The 18,129-nt window shown below is 46.9% G+C and overlaps 2 protein-coding genes across 8 annotated transcripts in view; one reads left to right on the plus strand and one right to left on the minus strand.

The window, feature by feature from the left end:
• Nucleotides 1-11,319, minus strand: part of NIN (ninein) — a 94,142-nt gene extending 82,823 nt beyond the window's left edge. For 6 of the 7 annotated variants that reach the window (XM_047737951.1, XM_047737949.1, XM_047737947.1 and 3 more), the window contains exons 1-3: nt 11,166-11,319; nt 10,648-10,701; nt 2,132-2,335 (exon numbers count right to left, since the gene is read on the minus strand). In XM_047737951.1, the coding sequence (XP_047593907.1) occupies nt 2,132-2,314 (183 nt within the window). In that variant the 5' untranslated portion in view covers nt 2,315-2,335; nt 10,648-10,701; nt 11,166-11,319. The remainder of the gene's footprint in view (nt 1-2,131; nt 2,336-10,647; nt 10,702-11,165) is intronic. The other variant, XM_047737948.1, reaches the window with a different exon arrangement.
• Nucleotides 11,320-11,374: 55 nt separating this feature from the next.
• Nucleotides 11,375-18,129, plus strand: part of ABHD12B (abhydrolase domain containing 12B) — a 62,589-nt gene continuing 55,834 nt past the window's right edge. Inside the window, exon 1 of the mRNA XM_047737956.1 lies at nt 11,375-11,780. The gene's annotated coding sequence lies outside the window, so the exon portion shown is untranslated. The remainder of the gene's footprint in view (nt 11,781-18,129) is intronic.

The following is an 18,129-nucleotide window of genomic DNA, read 5'->3' on the forward strand; positions in this document are numbered from 1 at the left end:
TCTCCTTATTTATGAAACCAAACTGCAAACCCTTACAAGTTTTTCTATAAATACCATCTAAAGAGAAGAAAGATGACTGGCATTGGAAACAACATATAATTTTCCAACTTAAGCTCCATACTCAGTAGATCAAGAACGTGTCACCGCTTAGAATTCTTCAGTAAATTCTAAGGAATTTTTTCCTTATAATTTAAAATTATAGACCATATAGAGTACCTTACAAACATACGGCCGAGTTTATGTGATCATCTGAGGAGAATAATTTCATTTTCATAAAAAATGCAAATCGAACAGGAGTGCATTAATTCATGCCAACCCTGCTCTCCAGACAGTCCCCAGGGACCTCCCACATGAAATCAACATGCATCTATCTATTTAACTTTTATCACTGGCTCACTAAGTAAATATCAGGCTCTAGACCACTTAGGTATTCATTATTCATAGGCAAATAGCAAAAGGAAAAAGCAGGCTGATAGTGTCAAGTCGTTAACAAATCAATCGATAACTGTTCCCCTGCTTTAGTTTGCAGAATGGTTGCGGGGGGGGGGGGGGGGGGGGGTGCTGCGTGTGAAGATGGGCAACATCTGGAGAGGGAAACCGTGAACGCGCTGCCAAGTCGCGGTCTGTTAGCGGAGGGCTGTGTATTTACTCTGACTTGGAGACAACCTCCCAAGGAAGCCTCAGGTTGTACCAGCTCTTCCCAGGCTTTCATCAGCCCTAAACATATCCACTCTTGGTACTCCTCCTTCTCCCCCAGGTCCACAGTGGGAAACTCGGCTCCCCTGGCTCCCCTCACTCCCCAAGGTGTCCGGGATTGAGATAGAACAAAAACACATCTGAAAGCATTACGGGGGACGGGGGTGGGGGGGTGGCGGCAAATGACTTCATCCTCAAATCTCCCATTGCTAAGGCTTCCGAAACAAGGTTTTCAGCACTTTTTAGAGTTCACAAGCAGCTAGTCCCCACTCCCAGAGTGACTGAGAATGGTTCTAGTTTTTCTTTAAGAGGGAGCCCTGTTAGCAATGGCATTCATAGTGCCAAGCCCCTGAGAACAGCATCCTTTGTACATTAGTTTCAGGATAATCGCTACTCCTGTCTGTCTCGTGTCGCAGACAGTCTATACATCGTACTGTCTCTGAGGTCACTTACCAAATTGTCAACTCAAAGTCAGTGAAAATGAAATGAAGAAAAGGAAATTCAGTCACCGGAATAAAGTTGAATTTCATAACTCCTTCCTCAGTTTGCACCACGTGATAAAAACCATGGTCCACGAAGTGTCATCGAGGATAACAACAGAGCTCAGAAAGCATTGCCCATTTTTTCCCTCTCATCCATTCTAACAACCAACAGCAAGACTCAACTCAAAGCCATACAAATGATGCTCTTAATTAAAATTATGAGAACTGAAGGCAATGGGAGGTCAAGACAGATGGAGCCCCCTTCCCACTAACAGCAGGAATTAAAAAGGCCCCTTCTCACCCTGTACTCGTTCCTGTGACTTGGTTTGCGGGAACAACAGGACTATTTGTTGTCAGAAGTTACCACAAGCACACACTTGCATATCCCTGCTGAAGTCGTGCTAGGTTTTAAATGAACCTGCCCTGTATTTACTTACCCTCCTGTCATATTTCCTAGGTGAAAGGTTTAATTAATCCTTCACCCTAGAAGCAATCTGCACAAGAAATAGCTTTATTGGGAGTAAAAGTCAGAGCAGCAAACTGTTCGTCCTGTGAGCAGCAATTTTCTTACTGTGTTTTCCTGCTCTTCAAGGGAAACCCTGGTCCCCTCTCTGTGCCCCAGTGATGAATGCGAAGTCCATAGAATGATCCACCATGAACAAGAGCTGGAAAACGTGCTCCTATTACCTCTTTTCCTCCCTTCATTTAAGATGCTCTGGGCACACGTACACTCCAGAGCACAAATTCAAACAGGCCCTCCATATCCCAAGCAAACCACACTGCTGGTCCCCCCCATTACATTTTCTCTTTCTGTTTATCAGGTTAACAGCTCGGGGCACACACAGCCAGGATGTGAGAGGCAGGTCGCCACAGGCGCTCTCCCCCCACCCAGCCCCCCTCCCCACAGAAGCCGCACCCACTTCCATCCGCCTGCCTTCTTCCCCAGACCTTACCCTGCCCAAGAGGTTGTCCTGAAGCAGCGTCTCCTGGAGCACCGGGGCCACCTCCTCCAAGCTCAACATGTGGCAAAGGTCGGTGAGTTCTTCCTGCCCCAGGGACCCGGTGCCCGTGGTGTCAAAACTGTCGAACAGCTCCTTGAGTCGGGCCTCATGCTGGTCCTGTTCCACCTCATCCATCCCATAGCCCACAGCGCTCACCTGTGTGGGACAGAGACAAGGGGGATCGTGGCAGCCCCCGGGGCTGGCCGACTGGGACCTCGGTGGAGGCTGGCAGGAGAGGCAATGCTGCACCTCGCCGCTCATCCCCGCCTCCCCCCAGCGAGATTGCAGGGCTCTCCCGGAGCCAACCCTGGCCAGTTGAGCTTCCATGGCCACTGCCACCAGGGCCCCAGCCACAGGTTCAGTCATGCGGGGTAGTGTTACCAGAATGACGAAGTCTCCTCTCCTGCCTGGTCCTTGGGCGAGCGAGCGGCCAGTCCCAAACTCAAGACCGAAAGTAGTTCTCTATCAGCTCGTCTGGCCCCGGACTTACAGTGAAAGGCCACCTCGGATACTCGTTCCTTTCCAACTAACCGGTAGTACTCACAGGCTTTCACATAAGTCGGTGAGCTGTGGACTACCTGCCCAGATGTAGCACCCCACTCCTGTGGTGCGGCTATCTAGTTCCCCGGCTATCTAGTTCCCCTTCGTTCAGCCTAGATGCCCCCTCATCACCGTCTGCCTGCAGGCAAGCAGCCAGAGAGAGGCACCCAGCAAACCACCTCCCTGTTTACAGGAGACACAATGCCTTTTACACAAGTTCCTCAAAAAGCAGCGCAATTAACTTCCTTGGAGCAATTACAGGAGGTGTGATGGGAAGAGTATTCCCTGAAGCTCACTTTAGCCCCCGGGAGTTTTAGGTAATGCCTAGTTGCCTAGAGAAAGGAGAAAACACTACTCCCAGTTTTCAGATAGGGAGGTTCAGAGGAGCCGCAGACCACACGACCCCTACAGTGTCAGGGAGCCTCCCTCACCGGATCTCCCATCTGCACACCTGTTGATCTTTCTTCCATCCTTCCAACCCCAGTCTTCCATTTCTCCACCTTCCGTGGGATCAGTGGAAATGTGGACTCGGGATTAAAGCAGAATCACTTCTGCTAAAAATAAACATCATTAACTTCTCAGTCCCTCATATATTAACAGTCAAATCTTCGGGGGTGGGGTTGCTGGCACAATAACTCATTTTTAATGTGGTGGGGCTTCCGACGAAAGCCTGAAATGAGCCCATCGGAAGCTACCTTCACCCTGATGCAATGGAAGCCAAACACAACATCGCCCTCGAGACGGTGACCTCAGCCATCTGAAACCAGGCTCTCAGAACCAGCCCCCGGACTATAAAAAGCAGCACTTGCAAAAATATTCTTATCTTGCCATTATGTTTTTTACTACGCTAAAAAAAGACATAACAGGACATCTAGTCTAACAAAAATTTATTTAAAATTTTACGTGTGCAGGACAGCCTTCTTCACTCTATGTGCACCGCTGTACGGCAGACCTCTGGCATGGTTTCATCTCGCGCAGTGGAAACTATACCCTCTGCAGAGCCACGTCCCACCACCCCTTTCCCCAGCCCCTGGCAATCCTCACTCTAGTTTTAAAAGCAGCACCTTTAACTAATAAAAGCCCTGAGTAAGAGAACTCTCTAACTTAGAGGTAATGTTTGTTCATAGAGCAGATGGGAAACACGGGCAATGTACAAGTTCAGGTGTGGAATGTGGCCAGAACTGAAAATGAGAGAGGCTCCCAGGACCCATCAGTGCTACTCTCTCTCCCCCACAGACAGCTGTCCGGAGCTCATGAGCTCACCCAGAGCCATGACCATCCCAAGAGTTTCAGCAGAACTGGATGGACTCAAGGTGGATTCAAACAGCTCAACCACTCCTCGGTTTTCACTGAGGTCACTCCTTAAAGCAAAGGAGCACCACTTACGTCCAGGCTGCTGGTCTGGGTGTGTGTGTTGGGGGTGAGGCGGTGGGATGGGGGTTCTTCTAATTATCAGCTTTTCTATTACTAAGGTGCTGCTGGTTCTGGCTGCCTTCCCAGAGTTGGTCTGTTGGGTTAACTAATCACCATGCAAATGTTTTCACAATTAAATTGAGAGTGCTATATAAACATGAGAGCACCAGAAAAGAAACACCAAGGTGTTAATGCAAAGCCACCAAAGTTAGGGATTTAGACAAGGCCAATGCCTGGCTCGTTAGATTCACTTACAAGTCAGCCAGTTTGCTGTCCTCTGCTCTGGGGTTTTCAGGGCTTCCATACCTCTTCAGCACCCCTACCCGGGCTACAATCTGACTAATGTCATAAAAGGCAGTCTTCTGCTTTCACTTGATTTTGCATATTAAAAAAAAAAAAACAAACACACCCTCAAAAGCAAAAGAATTCTAACATTTCCTCTTTTTTTTTAAATTATTTTTAAGGCATGGGGATTGGTTCATTTAGACCAATGAAAGAGGGGCATAGAACTCAAAACACACTGAGAAGTCCTATCTTATCCACAGCTGTGAATCTGATAAGCTATCATGCCCTGTCTTCTTCGGGAGGTCATTGGACTTTCGCTAAAGCAAATCTCTTTCGCTTTTTTTTTTTTTTTTAATCTCTTTATTTCATCTTCCCTCTTCCCAAGACACTGTGATTTGGAAAACATTCTTTTGACTGAAGGGGGAAAAGAGTCCCAACTCTGAGGAACAAATGAGCATACGGAAACATCCAAACGATGTTGCATATGGTGACAAGTTGTCAGATTTCTTTGGCACAGAATGCCTTTTTACTGGATGATATTATCTCCCAAATGTTCATGAGTAATTTCATGTGCAAGAATTTTTCCCCCTGCTTGGCAGAAATTTCCTTCAGGACAAGGTCCACAACTCATTTCTTTTATATCTTCCCCCAAATGCATAGTACAGTCTGTTCCTCACACCAGAAACTCAGTAAACACCAAGGACTGACTTAGTGAAGGGAGATTCCTTGAGTGGAAATTTCCCCTGGATGAGAGTGACATAATGAGCACAGGAAGACTTTGAAATGCCTATTTCTTCCACAAACACACCTCTCCTTCCCCCCATCCAACCCTTTCTTCAAAGGCATTTTTAGTCTTAGATGTACCTAACCAGAAGTAGAAGCCAGGACCCACTCCCAAACTATAGCATCCAGAACCGTCTGGAGTTGGATTAAGGAGTTAGTGATTAAGCCAATGGAGTCATAAACTTCAGCTGCATTTGGGGTTTTTGTTGTTGTTGTTTTGGGTTTTTTTTGTTGTTGTTGTTGTCGTGTTGTTTTGGAGGGGAGGTGGTTATAGGTTGTGACTTTGGAGGAGAGTCTGTACTAAAACACTTTCCCAAGTCCCCTTGTTTATAAAATGGGAATAATAATACCCATCTAGAAGGGCTGTCCTGGGGGTTAAAGACGGCAAGCGAGTGACAGGATAATCCCAGAGAAAGTTGATACAGGAGGGGAATTGAGAAAACAACCATGAAAATAGAAACAACTGACCAAGGAAGAATAAACTGAAGAAAGGTAACTTACAAGTCAACCAACCATGGATCTGCCTTCGAGGAAGCAGAGCAGGAGCTGCAGAATGCCTTACAGACAGCGAGAACGCACAGGGCAGGGACAGGATTATAAATAATATTATACTACTAATGGGTCAACCGCAACGGGTAAGGCTCAGCGCTACCTCCATCTTTAAAGGCAGATTACTGATAAATTTATCATCAAACAAAAGCAGAAAGGCTGAAATACAGTTGGGACTTAGGATGAAAATTTTTTTTTTTTTAACTTCTGGGTATCTACTAGAAGTCTGGCCTATGCTGAGTACTTTACATAAACGAGCTCATTTAAGCCTTCTAATTCTTTAAAGTAGACTTCACATTCCCATTTAAGATGTAGGCATTGGGGCTTGGTGAAATTAAGCAACTTGTCCAAGGAGAGAGTGCTAATACGGGGGTGGAACTGAGATCTGAATTCTGGTCTGACTCTAAATCAGACCCTCTCTCAGGGCTATGCGTGCACACAGAACACAGGAACGGGACCACTGAAATGACATCAAGACAAATCCCTTATCTCCACCTTCACGTGTTAATCAGCTAGACTACTGAGTACCAGAAACCTCCAGGAAAACCTGATGGCCACAAACTCCTCCCAATCAGAGTGGAGGGAAGGGTGGGGATTCTCCCTGCCTACCGCTCTAATCCATTTATTGAATAATTAGAGCCTATAAGGCACTAGAGATATGCGGAATAAGCACTCTTTTTCCAAAGCAGCTTTGGAATTTAGGGCAAGGAAGAAACGTTTTTTTTTTTTTTTTTTTTTTTTAATAAAAATGATCAGAAGAGCCCCGTATTTTCCAACAGTGGACCTGGTCCAGAAATTGATCATTGTTAAATTACTCCCTCAAAATACTCAAGTATGTCTAATCTGTGCCATCAGTGCTTTCCAGAGTTAAAGCCTAATGGACACCCACCAGTGACAGAAATCTTCCTCACAGATGAAGAACGTTGGGTTTTGAGTGACAAACCCTCCTTCAAATCACAAAGAAAAATTCCAGTTTTATAAAGCTCTCCACCCCACCCCGGCCAAGCAGGGGCCTCTCTTCACCTGCTACCTTCCCTATCACACTGACAGAAGCCTTCACAGTTCCTCTGGAATAGAAGGGCCAGGGTGGGCAGTATTTGGGAGTTCTAACCAGGGACGGTTAAATAAGAGGCAGATGCACAGAGCCATTTATCAAAACATTTACCACCCAATAAGCACCCATAATGAGAACTATTTGGAGCGTTTTCCTTCCAAATAACTCAAAACAAGGCTGCCAAAATGCCTAGACCCGGATGGGGATGTCCATCACAGTCTGTGCTGTGTGCTACTCAACAACCCCGGCTGATGAAATCAGCACCACCTGGGACTGGGAAAGACACAGGTGAGGAGCCGCTGGAATAATGAAGTCCCCAACATAAGGCGACCATGAAGTGGCTACGTGAACTTCTGAACTTTCCGGCATGCAGGGTACAGAAAGGAGCTTATAAGAATGGCACCCCAGCCAAAGGGGACGTCTGTTCTGGGCCACAGGGAGTGAAAAAGGGACAAAGTCTGGCAAGGGAAAACCAAATAATAAATGAGCACAATGCCAGAGCCCCTAGCCCAGGCCTTTTATTTCCCTCCAGATGGTCCAGCAGCTGAACAGCTATGTGGAATGTCTGGATGCCCCTCTTGGCTCAGCCGCTTTCCTTGGGTATCACAATAGATGCTTTTAGGTTTGTGCTCAGACATAGCTGCTGGGGATCCACAGACCAGGCAGTGACCACCAAGTGACTAATTTAGTTACTTTATAACTAAAGCGGTCAACATGGACAAACCCTGCTCTGGGAACACTTTTCACTCACGCCATTAGCTTCACCATTTGGCAAGTCGGAGCTTCATAATGCCAATGATCAAATTAAAATGTTTCTTTTTCTTCTCTTTTTTTCAACCACTCTAATTGCAAAGATTTCCATTCTTAACATTTGGATTCATTTCAGTATAAAATGAAATAGTGACAAGAATAAATTCAAGTTGAGCAAAAGCTTAATAGAAAAAGCGACTATTTACATATCTATATAGGATATTTCTGCCAGAAACCACAGCCGCTCATCACAACGACTCCTGTCAGGTAGCCTCCTCCCAGCTCCGACAGTACCTCATTCCTAGCTGGATACCACAGGCACCCGAGTATCACCAGGAATAAAGTCACGGGATACAGATACAACACAAAAGTTTAAATGCCACTGCACAGAAACAAAAATGACATTACATATATTTGAAAGACAATAACCACCTTGGTTAACTACATTATTAAACTGAATTTAACCAAGGACGTTCTCCTAGCATTTATTCTAAAACGTTAAAGAAAAGTTTTAGTATGTGACTATCCTGAACCATGTGCCAAACCCAAGCTTTTGTTAAACCTAACAGTGAGGTGGATTACCAATCCAGTAGTTAACTCAGGGTAGCTGGAGGAAAAAAATCATTAGCCTAGCACATTGTAGAGTCACTAACCTGTAATCAGCCTCTAAGTAAAATTATAGAAGCAGAAAACAGAGCTCCATGTTTGTTACTTTCTTAAAAGAGACTGCTCATAACAACTTTCACTTCTTGAGCCATATTTACTGGAATTAATTCAGAATGCCTGCAGCTAGGGGCACAGTCCCCCCCCCCGGGGGGGGGGATCTCTTTTCCTGCCTATAAACAATGTTTTCTCAACTTTGTATTTTATGTGAATGGTAGGACATAAATACTTTGTAACTGTTCCATTCAAAAGCTTCAATAAATGAGTAACTGCTGATATACATTGCAACAAAGAAGTGTCCTAATTAAAAAAAAAAAAAGTTGCTCACTTGTATATTCCCATAATCTTTTTAAAATTCTATTTTATTTGTAAATAAGAGAAAAACATCTTTTTGCAAGCCTGGTTTCTCCACAAGTTCCTGCCCAACAGATGTAAGCTCAATAGCCAGAATTCAAACCACATAATTTATTGGCTTACAGATGAATTGGCATCTATAAAAATAAACCTCCTGAAAAGGCTTTAGGCTGCTTGAATCCAGCTAACTTGCCAACCCTTTATCAATGTGAGACTGATAAAATGTATTTTCATTATCAACACAAAGTGGAAGCATCAAGACTGGTTAAATGTTAGTTTAGAAAGTCATTTGCAGTGACATTTAAAACAATTTATTTTAACATTTGACTTATGATAAGAATATTGCCCATTAAATTAAGGTTGGCTGTTCAGAATTCACTGGGGTCCTCTTCTCCCCCTCTGTGACAGTCAACATATTTTGATATTAAGGGTCATCACATATCTAAAGTGAAAAAAGACGAAGAAACCAGGCCATTCTGAGCAAGTGCCTATTAAAATGACTGATCTTTGACATTTTTTAATGTGAAGACTGTGCCTCTGATGGCTTCCTTTCCACTGCCCCTGTAAAGCCTTCTCCTGCCTTGGCAATATCTTTATTAATGCCCAACCCATTTGGAACATCTATAAGTCCTTCCCTTTATCTCTACTGCAGTTCAGAATGGTTTCCCCTGCAGAATCCCCACGGAACAGGTGAAAATAAATCTGTAAACGAACTCCCCAGGAGTTCACTTCACCTCCTTAAGAACACTGACAACAGCTGAAGAGACAACAAACTGCTTTTCAGCCAGCCTGTAATGTTACTTTTACACACAGTCTGGAAATCTTCACAACACCCCCCCACACACACACACACACAAACCTCAATTCTAGAGCCAGTTTTCTGCTAGTATTTCAGGTCATCCACTAATATGCTAGCCACTAGAGAAGATTCAAGACAAAATTAAGCTGACACAGGAAAAATATATTTCCTTGTAGAAAGGCAAGCCTCAGGAAACAAGCAGACATAAATTTCTGTCAACCTATTTAAGGGAGCCCCACTGAGAAATCCTCCATGGCCTCAGGAGCTCGGCCCATATGCCAGGATGGATTTTACCGGGATTTTAATCCTAAAAAGCTACTATGGCAGTCACAAAAGACAACTAGGCTATCTGATTTGATTTCATAAATTAAGAGTTAAGTTGTATGGCAAGTCCACCTCAGGAATTCCGCTGCCCCTGTTGAGTAAAGAAGGCCTCGGTTCTTATAATCCCTAAGTTGTCGAAACAAGATACAGGGTAGAGCAATCTTTACACGCGCCCCCCCCCCCCCCATTCTGTGCGCCTTGACCCCGGTTTGTCAGGGCTGGGACTAGGAAAATGCCTCTTTCTCTGTCTCTCAACTTCACAGACAGAGCTTTCTGCAGTAAAGTGTTTCCATCAGCTTTGTCCTTTTGTCAGGGACCGGTGTGGTAGTCGCAGAAGCCCAGCACTGGGAATCCTGGAAGCTTCTCCCGCAGCACGCCACACTTCCATTGCAGTGGTCTGGCGATCAAGGTTTTCAGGCAATAACAGCGTGTGTCATTTGGTCCTTTTCCCCTTAGTTCTTGCTCAGTGCACTGGGAAAGTCTTGCTATATGCGTTCCCCCCGCCCCCGCCTTCTGAGATGCCCCCCTTTAAGGGCCCCAAACAGCTCTCCGCTGCTCAGACAGCCCAGGCTTATCACCTCGGGTTTCCCCAGACAGGTTTCTCTTCTGAGGCTCTATCACGAGGCTGCCTTGGTGGCACAAGGCAACAGCACCACCACCCTTTCTGCTCCCTCCCGGGGTCAAGTCCACTCCCGGGTCTACACACAGACGCGACTTTCAGCCGCTGCCGGCGGGCCGGGACCGCGGGGGCAGCCGAGCAGCCCAGACCCAGCCGCGCTGCTGGGCGGGGAGGCGGAGGTGCGGCCGGAGGGCGGGCGCGCCGCCCGAGTCCCCGGGCAACCTGTGATGCCGAGGCGTCTCCGACCTGCCTGCCCGTTGCACCCCCAGAAACCTCAAACACCCCATTGTGTCACCAGGCGGCACGCCGCCTCGGCCCCCGCCGTCCTCGCCTACCTTCTGGCGGCCTCTCCGTTGCGCCCGCACCGCCGGCCGCCCGCCTCCAGTGCTCTGCAAAGCGAAGGGGGACGCTTTGTTAGGGCTCAAGAAGCGGGACAATACTTCGCAGCCGGCGCCTTGGTTCCGGGCGGGCGTCCTTCAAAAGGACGCGACTGGGGACCCGCGCGAGCGTCATTTCCATATGTAAGGAGCCAGCGCGTACAAAAGCGCGGCTCCGGGCTGCGGCGCGCATCCTCCCCGCCCGCCGGCCCGCCCCCCGGCAGCGCAGCCCGCGCCTCCAGGACCGGCCCCTCCTCCCGCCCGCGAAGCCGCCCCTTCCCCGCCTCGTCCCCCAGGGGCGCCCCGCGCGCAGGGACAGCTCCCGCCCGGGCCCCGAAAGGGAAGCCTCAACCCGTCCGGGTGTGGGGTCCGCCCTGGGCGCGCAGGGCCCTGCCGACGGCGCGGGGGCGGCGCGAGGCCTCTGTGCACCCCCAGGCCGCGGGGCTGGGGACCCCGGGAGCGGGTTCCTCGCTTACCGCGTTCCGGGGCTCAAGCGCCCGGAGCAGCCGCGGGGACCATGGCCGCGGGCGCACTCAGGGCTCGGAGGCGGCGGCAGCGGGACGGCCGCGCCCAGCGCGCTCGGCTCCCGGCTCGGCCGCGGCCACCCGGAGCTTTGGACGCCGGGGAGGAAGGGCCCGGCCCGCGCGGGGAGGAGGAGCCAGGGCGACGCCGGCCCGGGCGCGGCTCCTCCTCCGCGGCCCGCGGCGCTGGGGGCGGCCCCGGGAGGAGCGCCGAGCGGTGTCCCGGCCCCCGCGGGGTCCTTCCCCCCAGCCCCCACCTCGACGCGAACTGCGCCCCGACTCCAGGGGACTGCTCGGGTCGCGGGAACACAGCCCCGGTCCCGACTTGGCTGCTGCGTGACGCTGGGGCGGTCGCTTTGGAGATTTGAACTTGGAAAAGCCAGGTTCGCGGGGTGCAGGTGGAAGAGGTCGCCGCTAAGCAGGGGCTAGCGCGTCCACCCCGCGACCCCCCTGCCCTCTAGCCTCTCCTTCCAAACCCGCCCGCTCACACTCGGCCGCCCCTAGGACTCCCAGCCAGCCACGTCTCCGTGTGGAGGAAAGGCCTCCTCCTCCAGCCAGCGGGACCTTAAGGTAGGGACTCAGGTGCCTCTCTTGCCCCCGGGCGGTCCTCGATTTCTTGGCCCTTGAGCGCTCTTTGGCCGTCCTTGAAAGAGGGCTCCAGAAGACAGAAGAGCTCTAGACTTGACTGAATTCTGGAAAGAGGGTGATCCCCCCTCCTGGTCTAAACTGGGCTCCGCACCTGCCCACCATGTCTTCAGAGACTCCCGCCTCCTATCTAGCCTTCCGCGGGTACATCCAACCCTTGGTCACTAGCCACACCGGACGAAAAATCCTTGGAACTGGTAGTTCTCCAGCCAACGGTTGTTCAGTATTTACCGCTTCCTACCCCTACTCCACAGCTCCCCCAGAGTCTCTCCTTTTTCACTCCTCCCACCCCCATCTCTACACTTCTGATCTGGATACAAATAGGATCCCAAGTCCAGGCCTTCAGGCAGCAGCTGTGGGCAGGTGACATCCACTTTGCTGTCTTTGAACGGCAGGGTTAAATGCATTGGCCTTGAAGAAGGAGCCGCCTGATTTCTTATAACCCACAAGTCTGGTTATTTCTGCAAGAAACTGGAGAATATTCCCTTGCTACTGAAAGAACAAGGGATAGATGGGAAGGAAACCAGCATTTATTGAGAATCTAGTGTGCTGGAAACTTACCAGAAATGATCTTACTTAATCCTGGCACCATCTTTAGAAGACAGACATTATACCCATTTTGCAGATGAGGAAACTGGGCCTCAGAGTAGCTAGGGAGTTTGTTCAAGGTCACACAGCTAGTTCTTAGCTGAGATTCAAAAGCAGATTACATATGTGACAAAACTGCACCAAACTAAATACACAAATGAGTACATACAAAAGAGGTGACATTGAATAAGGCCCTAGGACTGTATGAATGTCAGTTTCCTGGTTGTGATATTGTACTACAGTTATTCAAAATATTACCATCAGATAAAAGGTCTATAAGGGGTCTCTCTATACTATTTCTTAAAACTTAATGTGAATCTACAGTTGTCCCCAAATTAAAAGTTTGTTTTTTAAAGCATATCAGTCTTATTTTAGAGCCAAGTTCTCTTTCAGCACATACTCACTCCTCCCTCCACCCCCCCCCCCGCTTTTAATACTCTTATCACACACACACCTATATACTTTATGCGCGGTTCCATCCAGTAGTAATTAGACAACACACAGACACACTGTTAAGTGGATAGCTAACTTGTGACCAGAATACTTACATAGGTGTCATCTTACAAAGAGAGAAGATTGTTCACTGGGGAGGGAAACAGCCAATAGTCTTAAAAGGTAAGAATGAAGAGATGTTTCCTTTTTTCACCTAATCTCGGCCATGGGAGCCTCATCCTATGTTCTCTGAGCATCCCTTTTTACCTGCAAGAATCCTTAAGGTTGGGATTGCTCATTAATTCAAAATGGTGATTCTTGGGAGTCGGGATTCTCGAGGTGGTATTCACTCCCTATGAAAAACGGTCAGAATTGGTGGGGGTTGTGTGGTTTGAGAAACAGAAGATACTCTTTCTTGAGAGGGGAGAGTGGGGTGGAGTTAATGCTAGGGCTAGAAACCTGGGATGACATCCAACCTCCAGCCTTGAGGAGAGAGCCCGGAGCATGGCTACTTTGCGGTGTAGTTTTGCAAGGACAGTCTTACCAAGGCAGATAATTTAATACCATGTGCCTGCAATTTAGGCTGCACGGGGTGGGGGGGGTTAATCTTAGTGCAGTCTAGAGTCACTGGAAAAAAGCAGGGACTTACCTTAGAACCTATTACTTGCGCTTTTCTGTTAAACAAAAATGAAGATAGCAGAAATAGTAGCCAGGTTCCAAATCTGCATGATATGCAATAGAAGGAAAAAAGAAAAGAGCCAGAAACATTTACCCAGCCTTTACGGACCACATTTCACTTTTATCCATTGCAGTTCGTCTGTCTCTGATATTAACTCTTACCTTACAAAGAGCCTTGTTCAGGGACTCAGGATCCTTAAAGTATTAAGATAGGTGACGTTTTGAGTGGCTTTTGGCAACACTTTTCAGTATTGGATTGGCTTTCTCAGGTGGCTAAAAGCTCTAAAAAGTTAACCAAAGAATAATCGAGGGAATAATCTTTCTTCTTGAAGTAACTTTGTAATGATTAGTTTAAAATCAGGACAACAAAAGTGAATTTTTTTTTTTTTAAGAGAGAGAAAATTCAGGCTTTGTAAATTTCCTGGGATCTACAGAGTTATCTTTCTTTGCTGGGCAAGGAAAGCCCATAGTTCTAACCAGACTCAGTCTACCTTCCCCCAGAGTCACACTCAAGTATAAGTAATTTCTTTCACAGTAGAGTTAAAAACAAAACAAAACAGGTGGCACCTGGGTGGCTTGTTGGAGCATCTGTCTTCAGCTCAGGTCATGGTCCCAGGGTTCTGAGATAGAGCCCCACATCAGTCTCCCTGCTCTGCAAGGAGCCTGCTTCTCCCTCTCCCTCTGTAGCTCCCCCTGTGTGTTCAGTCTCTCTCTCTCTCTTTCTCTCTCTCTCTCTCTCTGACAAATAAATAACATTTAAAAAACAGAAACAAAAACAAAACAAAAATCCTTCTGACCCTCCATGGTAACTCCCAGCCCTTCTACACTTCTTCAATAAATGCCTTTCTTATTTCTCTGACCATGTGAACTGATCAGAAACAATCTTCAGGGCGCCTGGGTGGCTCAGTGGGTTAAGCCTCTGCCTTCGGCTCAGGTCATAATCTCGAGGTCCTCAGATGGAGCCCTGCATAGGGCTCTCTGCTCAGCCGGAAGCCTGCTTCCCCCTCTCTCTCTCTGCCTGCCTCTCTGCCTACTTGTGATCTCTGTGTGTGTGTGTGTGTGTGTGTGTGTGTGTGTGTGTCAAATAAATAAAATCCTTAAAAAGAAAGAAACAAACAAACAACCTTCAGGTAAGTTACAGAGCTGCATCAGGGAGGGCTAACTGGTTAAAGCAGATCATCATTTCTAGTCCAAGCCAGGGACTGTCTGGGTGGAAGGGGCACCATACTCTCCCCCCAAGAACCTAAGGAAATGAGTGGTGAAAGGAGGAAGGGGGAAATTTGGGTTCTACCCAGATGCACAAGTCAAAGCCCAGGAGAAAATTTCAGTGACAAAATAATGGTGATAAGAACCCAGGAAGATGCTGGGAAGAAAGGAGATATATACTGGAAAGGGACAGGAAATAGAAGGCAAACTGATTTACACTTTTGTCCCTGAAGAAACCTCATTAAGAATTAGGATTCCCTATTTTCCCTCATGAAATATATGAAAGAAGAGGACACGGGGATTTAGCACAATTTAATTCATTATTATTACTTTTTTTTTAAAGATTTTATTTATTTATTTGACAGAGAGAAATCACAAGTAAGCAGAGAGGCAGGCACAGAGAGAGGAGGAAGCAGGCTCCCTGCTGAGCAGAAAGCCCGATGCGGGACTCGAACCCAGGACCGGGGATCATGACCTGAGCCGAAGGCAGCGGCTTAACCCACTGAGCCACCCAGGCGCCCCGATTATTATTACTTTTAAAGTAAGCATTGAATTACCTACTTTGTGCCTACAACTGTCCTGGAAATCATGAGATATTCAAAAGAAACATCAACCTTGGCTCTTGCCCTTGACTGTGTCATTCTCCCTCAGGGAAGCAAAAAACATACAGAGGAGAGAGTAGGGAATAATGTTAGGTAGCACTGGATTCTTCCTCCTCCTCCTCCTCCTCCTCTTCCTCCTCCTCCTCCTCCTCTTCTTCTTCTTCTTCTTTAAATTTTATTTATTAGAGAGAGAGAGAGAGAGAGAGAGAAAGCACAAGCAGGGAGAGGGGCAGAGGGAGAGGCAGACTCCCTACTGAGCAGGGAGCCTGACCAAGACCTCAATCCCAGGACCTTGGGATCATGACCTTAGCTAGACAATGACCTGAGCCAAAGGCAGATGTTTAACCAACTGAGCCACTGAGGCACCCCTAGGTAGCACTGGATTCTAATTAGGTCCTCCAGTTGGGGGACACACACATATAGCATGACAGGAAAGAGAGGGATGACTCCCCTAAAACATGACTTCCATTAGATGATTCAGCCCAGCATCTGTCATGTCACGTCCTAGATCTCCTTCCCGATAGGCAAGGCCCTACTTGATCCCTGCAGATGGATGTTTGCTCAGTGTCCCCCAACAACACACCCTCCTTCCTCTCTGCTCTCATGTGCCTCTGAATCTTCCCTGTGCTACTCTTTCTGCCCCGATCATCAGTCCGAAGTCATATTGTAATACCCTCTCTCTGTTTCTCTGTCTACTGTTCTTTATTTGACCCAGCAGTTAACACACAGCAGGAAGTGGTTATTGAACATGTGCCTTCTGGAGCTCATGAACTGAGTATTTAGGTGCTTTCCAAATATTTGGCACTCACGTGGGGAAGAGATGTTATATGCGTGTGCGTGGCAGGGGAGGAAGGTTGCTCTTTACATTGGGTAGTATCTATTTTCATGTCTCTGCAATCTGGAAATGTTCTACTGTTCTAGAAATTAAAGACTGACAACTCGAGCTTCACTCGAGTGTCGTTCCTTCCCCTCACACTCTCTTCAACACTTAGCCAGCATGACATGAAATTTTTACCTCTTGTTCTAAAAAGACCTTTGCATGGAAAAATGATATAACATTTTTTCCCAAGCAAGACTACTGAAAGTTTTCTAGAATTTGAGGTGCATCCAGATGAAATGGTAATCCAGAAACATATATTTTTAAATAGTTCAATAAATAAATAAATTTATAAAACCATTCTGTCCCATAGAAATGTAATATAAAACACATGTATAATTCTATAATCTAGTAGCCACAATTTAAATAGTAAATTAGTAAAATTTTATATTCTATTTAGCCCAGGATACCTCAAATTGTTATCACTTCCACACATAATCGATATAAAAAATTTTAATGATATGCCTGACGTTTGCATTTGTACTGAGTCTTAGCAATCTGATGATTTGGGGCACCAGCCGCACATCTCAGTTTAGACCGGCCATATGTGGCCAGTGGTTACTGTAGCTCACAGTGCAATGTTAGGACAAGAAGAGGATTCTAATTTCATCTCATCTCATTCCTTCTTGTTACTAGGAACTTGGGTTCTGGATGGTTGGGTGCCTTGCTCCACATAATCTCACAGTGACCACATCAGATGCCCAGGCAAGCTCAGCCCCCCTCCCACCCCCTTCTGTGGTTAGTTTGCCTGGGTAATGTGAACAGTTGCCTCAAAAGAAAGCCTGGTGTTTAGAGACTTTTTTTTTTTTAAATCACTACCCTCTAAAACCTTTGGACCCCCCCCCAAAAGTATCTTAAAAATAAAGTTTCAGAAGAAAATAGCCCAATATATATTATTTTAATACTTAGAAATGACAGCCCTGTAGGCCATCTGCTAATGGGTGCACCACAACCTACCTGATTTCTGCTCAGCCATATCTGAGTCTGCAAGGCACCCAGCAGAGAGAGAGAGCTAGAGGCTCAGAAGGCACTGCTGAGCATGGCCTGTCCCCCAGGGATATGGGAAGTGGTGCTTCTCCATCATCTACCCTTCATCTGCCCCACATTGGCTCCTGCCAGCCTCCCGAGCATCAGGATGTTGTTTTCTATGATTAATCTCAAAGACCTTCAAATAACTGAGTGACCCTTTGTCTTCATTCTGCACATTTCGTGGAGCTTTATATTCTGAACCAAGCCAGAGCTGCTTGTGGGAAAAATGACCATTTCAAACACAGAAAATGAGACCCATGGAAAGAGAGCATTGCTTCCAATAATGAGGACATCTGGGAGTAAGCCGAATAATGAGGGCATCTTTGCACCTGGGTTGGTGAGAAAGCAATTAGACACATCATTACAAAAAACAACATAAATCTTTGATTTGTATTTTGTTTTCAATTGGGAGAAAATGGGTACAGTTCTCTAGGGATAGAAATTAGAGCTCATTACACCAAAATGGTGAGGTCAAAGAGATGATAAATTTTATGGTAGCAAGCTCTGTGAGTCACATTTCAGTCTACCAAAATTGCCATCTTAGAGGCTGGGGTTTGGGGTCCACTGTTGAAATGCCCAGATACTATACTCAGACTTTAATAAAAAATGTATTTTGTCTGATTCTTGATTATTGATAGTCTATATGATGAGTAACATCATTCAGCCTTATCTCTGGGTCCTCTGAAGTATAAATAAGATAGAAAGAAACAAGATCAGCAGACAGAAAAATCAGGGTCTATTTATGTGTGTCTAGTCACAAGTCAAAATCAAGAACAGGAAGAACTGTGTGTGTGTATGTGTGTGTGTATGACAGATGGGAGAGAGAGAGAGAAAAAATAGGTAGGTACACTGGATAGCTTCT

Source organism: Lutra lutra, chromosome 7 (genome assembly GCF_902655055.1).
Source record: "Lutra lutra chromosome 7, mLutLut1.2, whole genome shotgun sequence".
Lineage (NCBI taxonomy): Eukaryota > Metazoa > Chordata > Mammalia > Carnivora > Mustelidae > Lutra > Lutra lutra.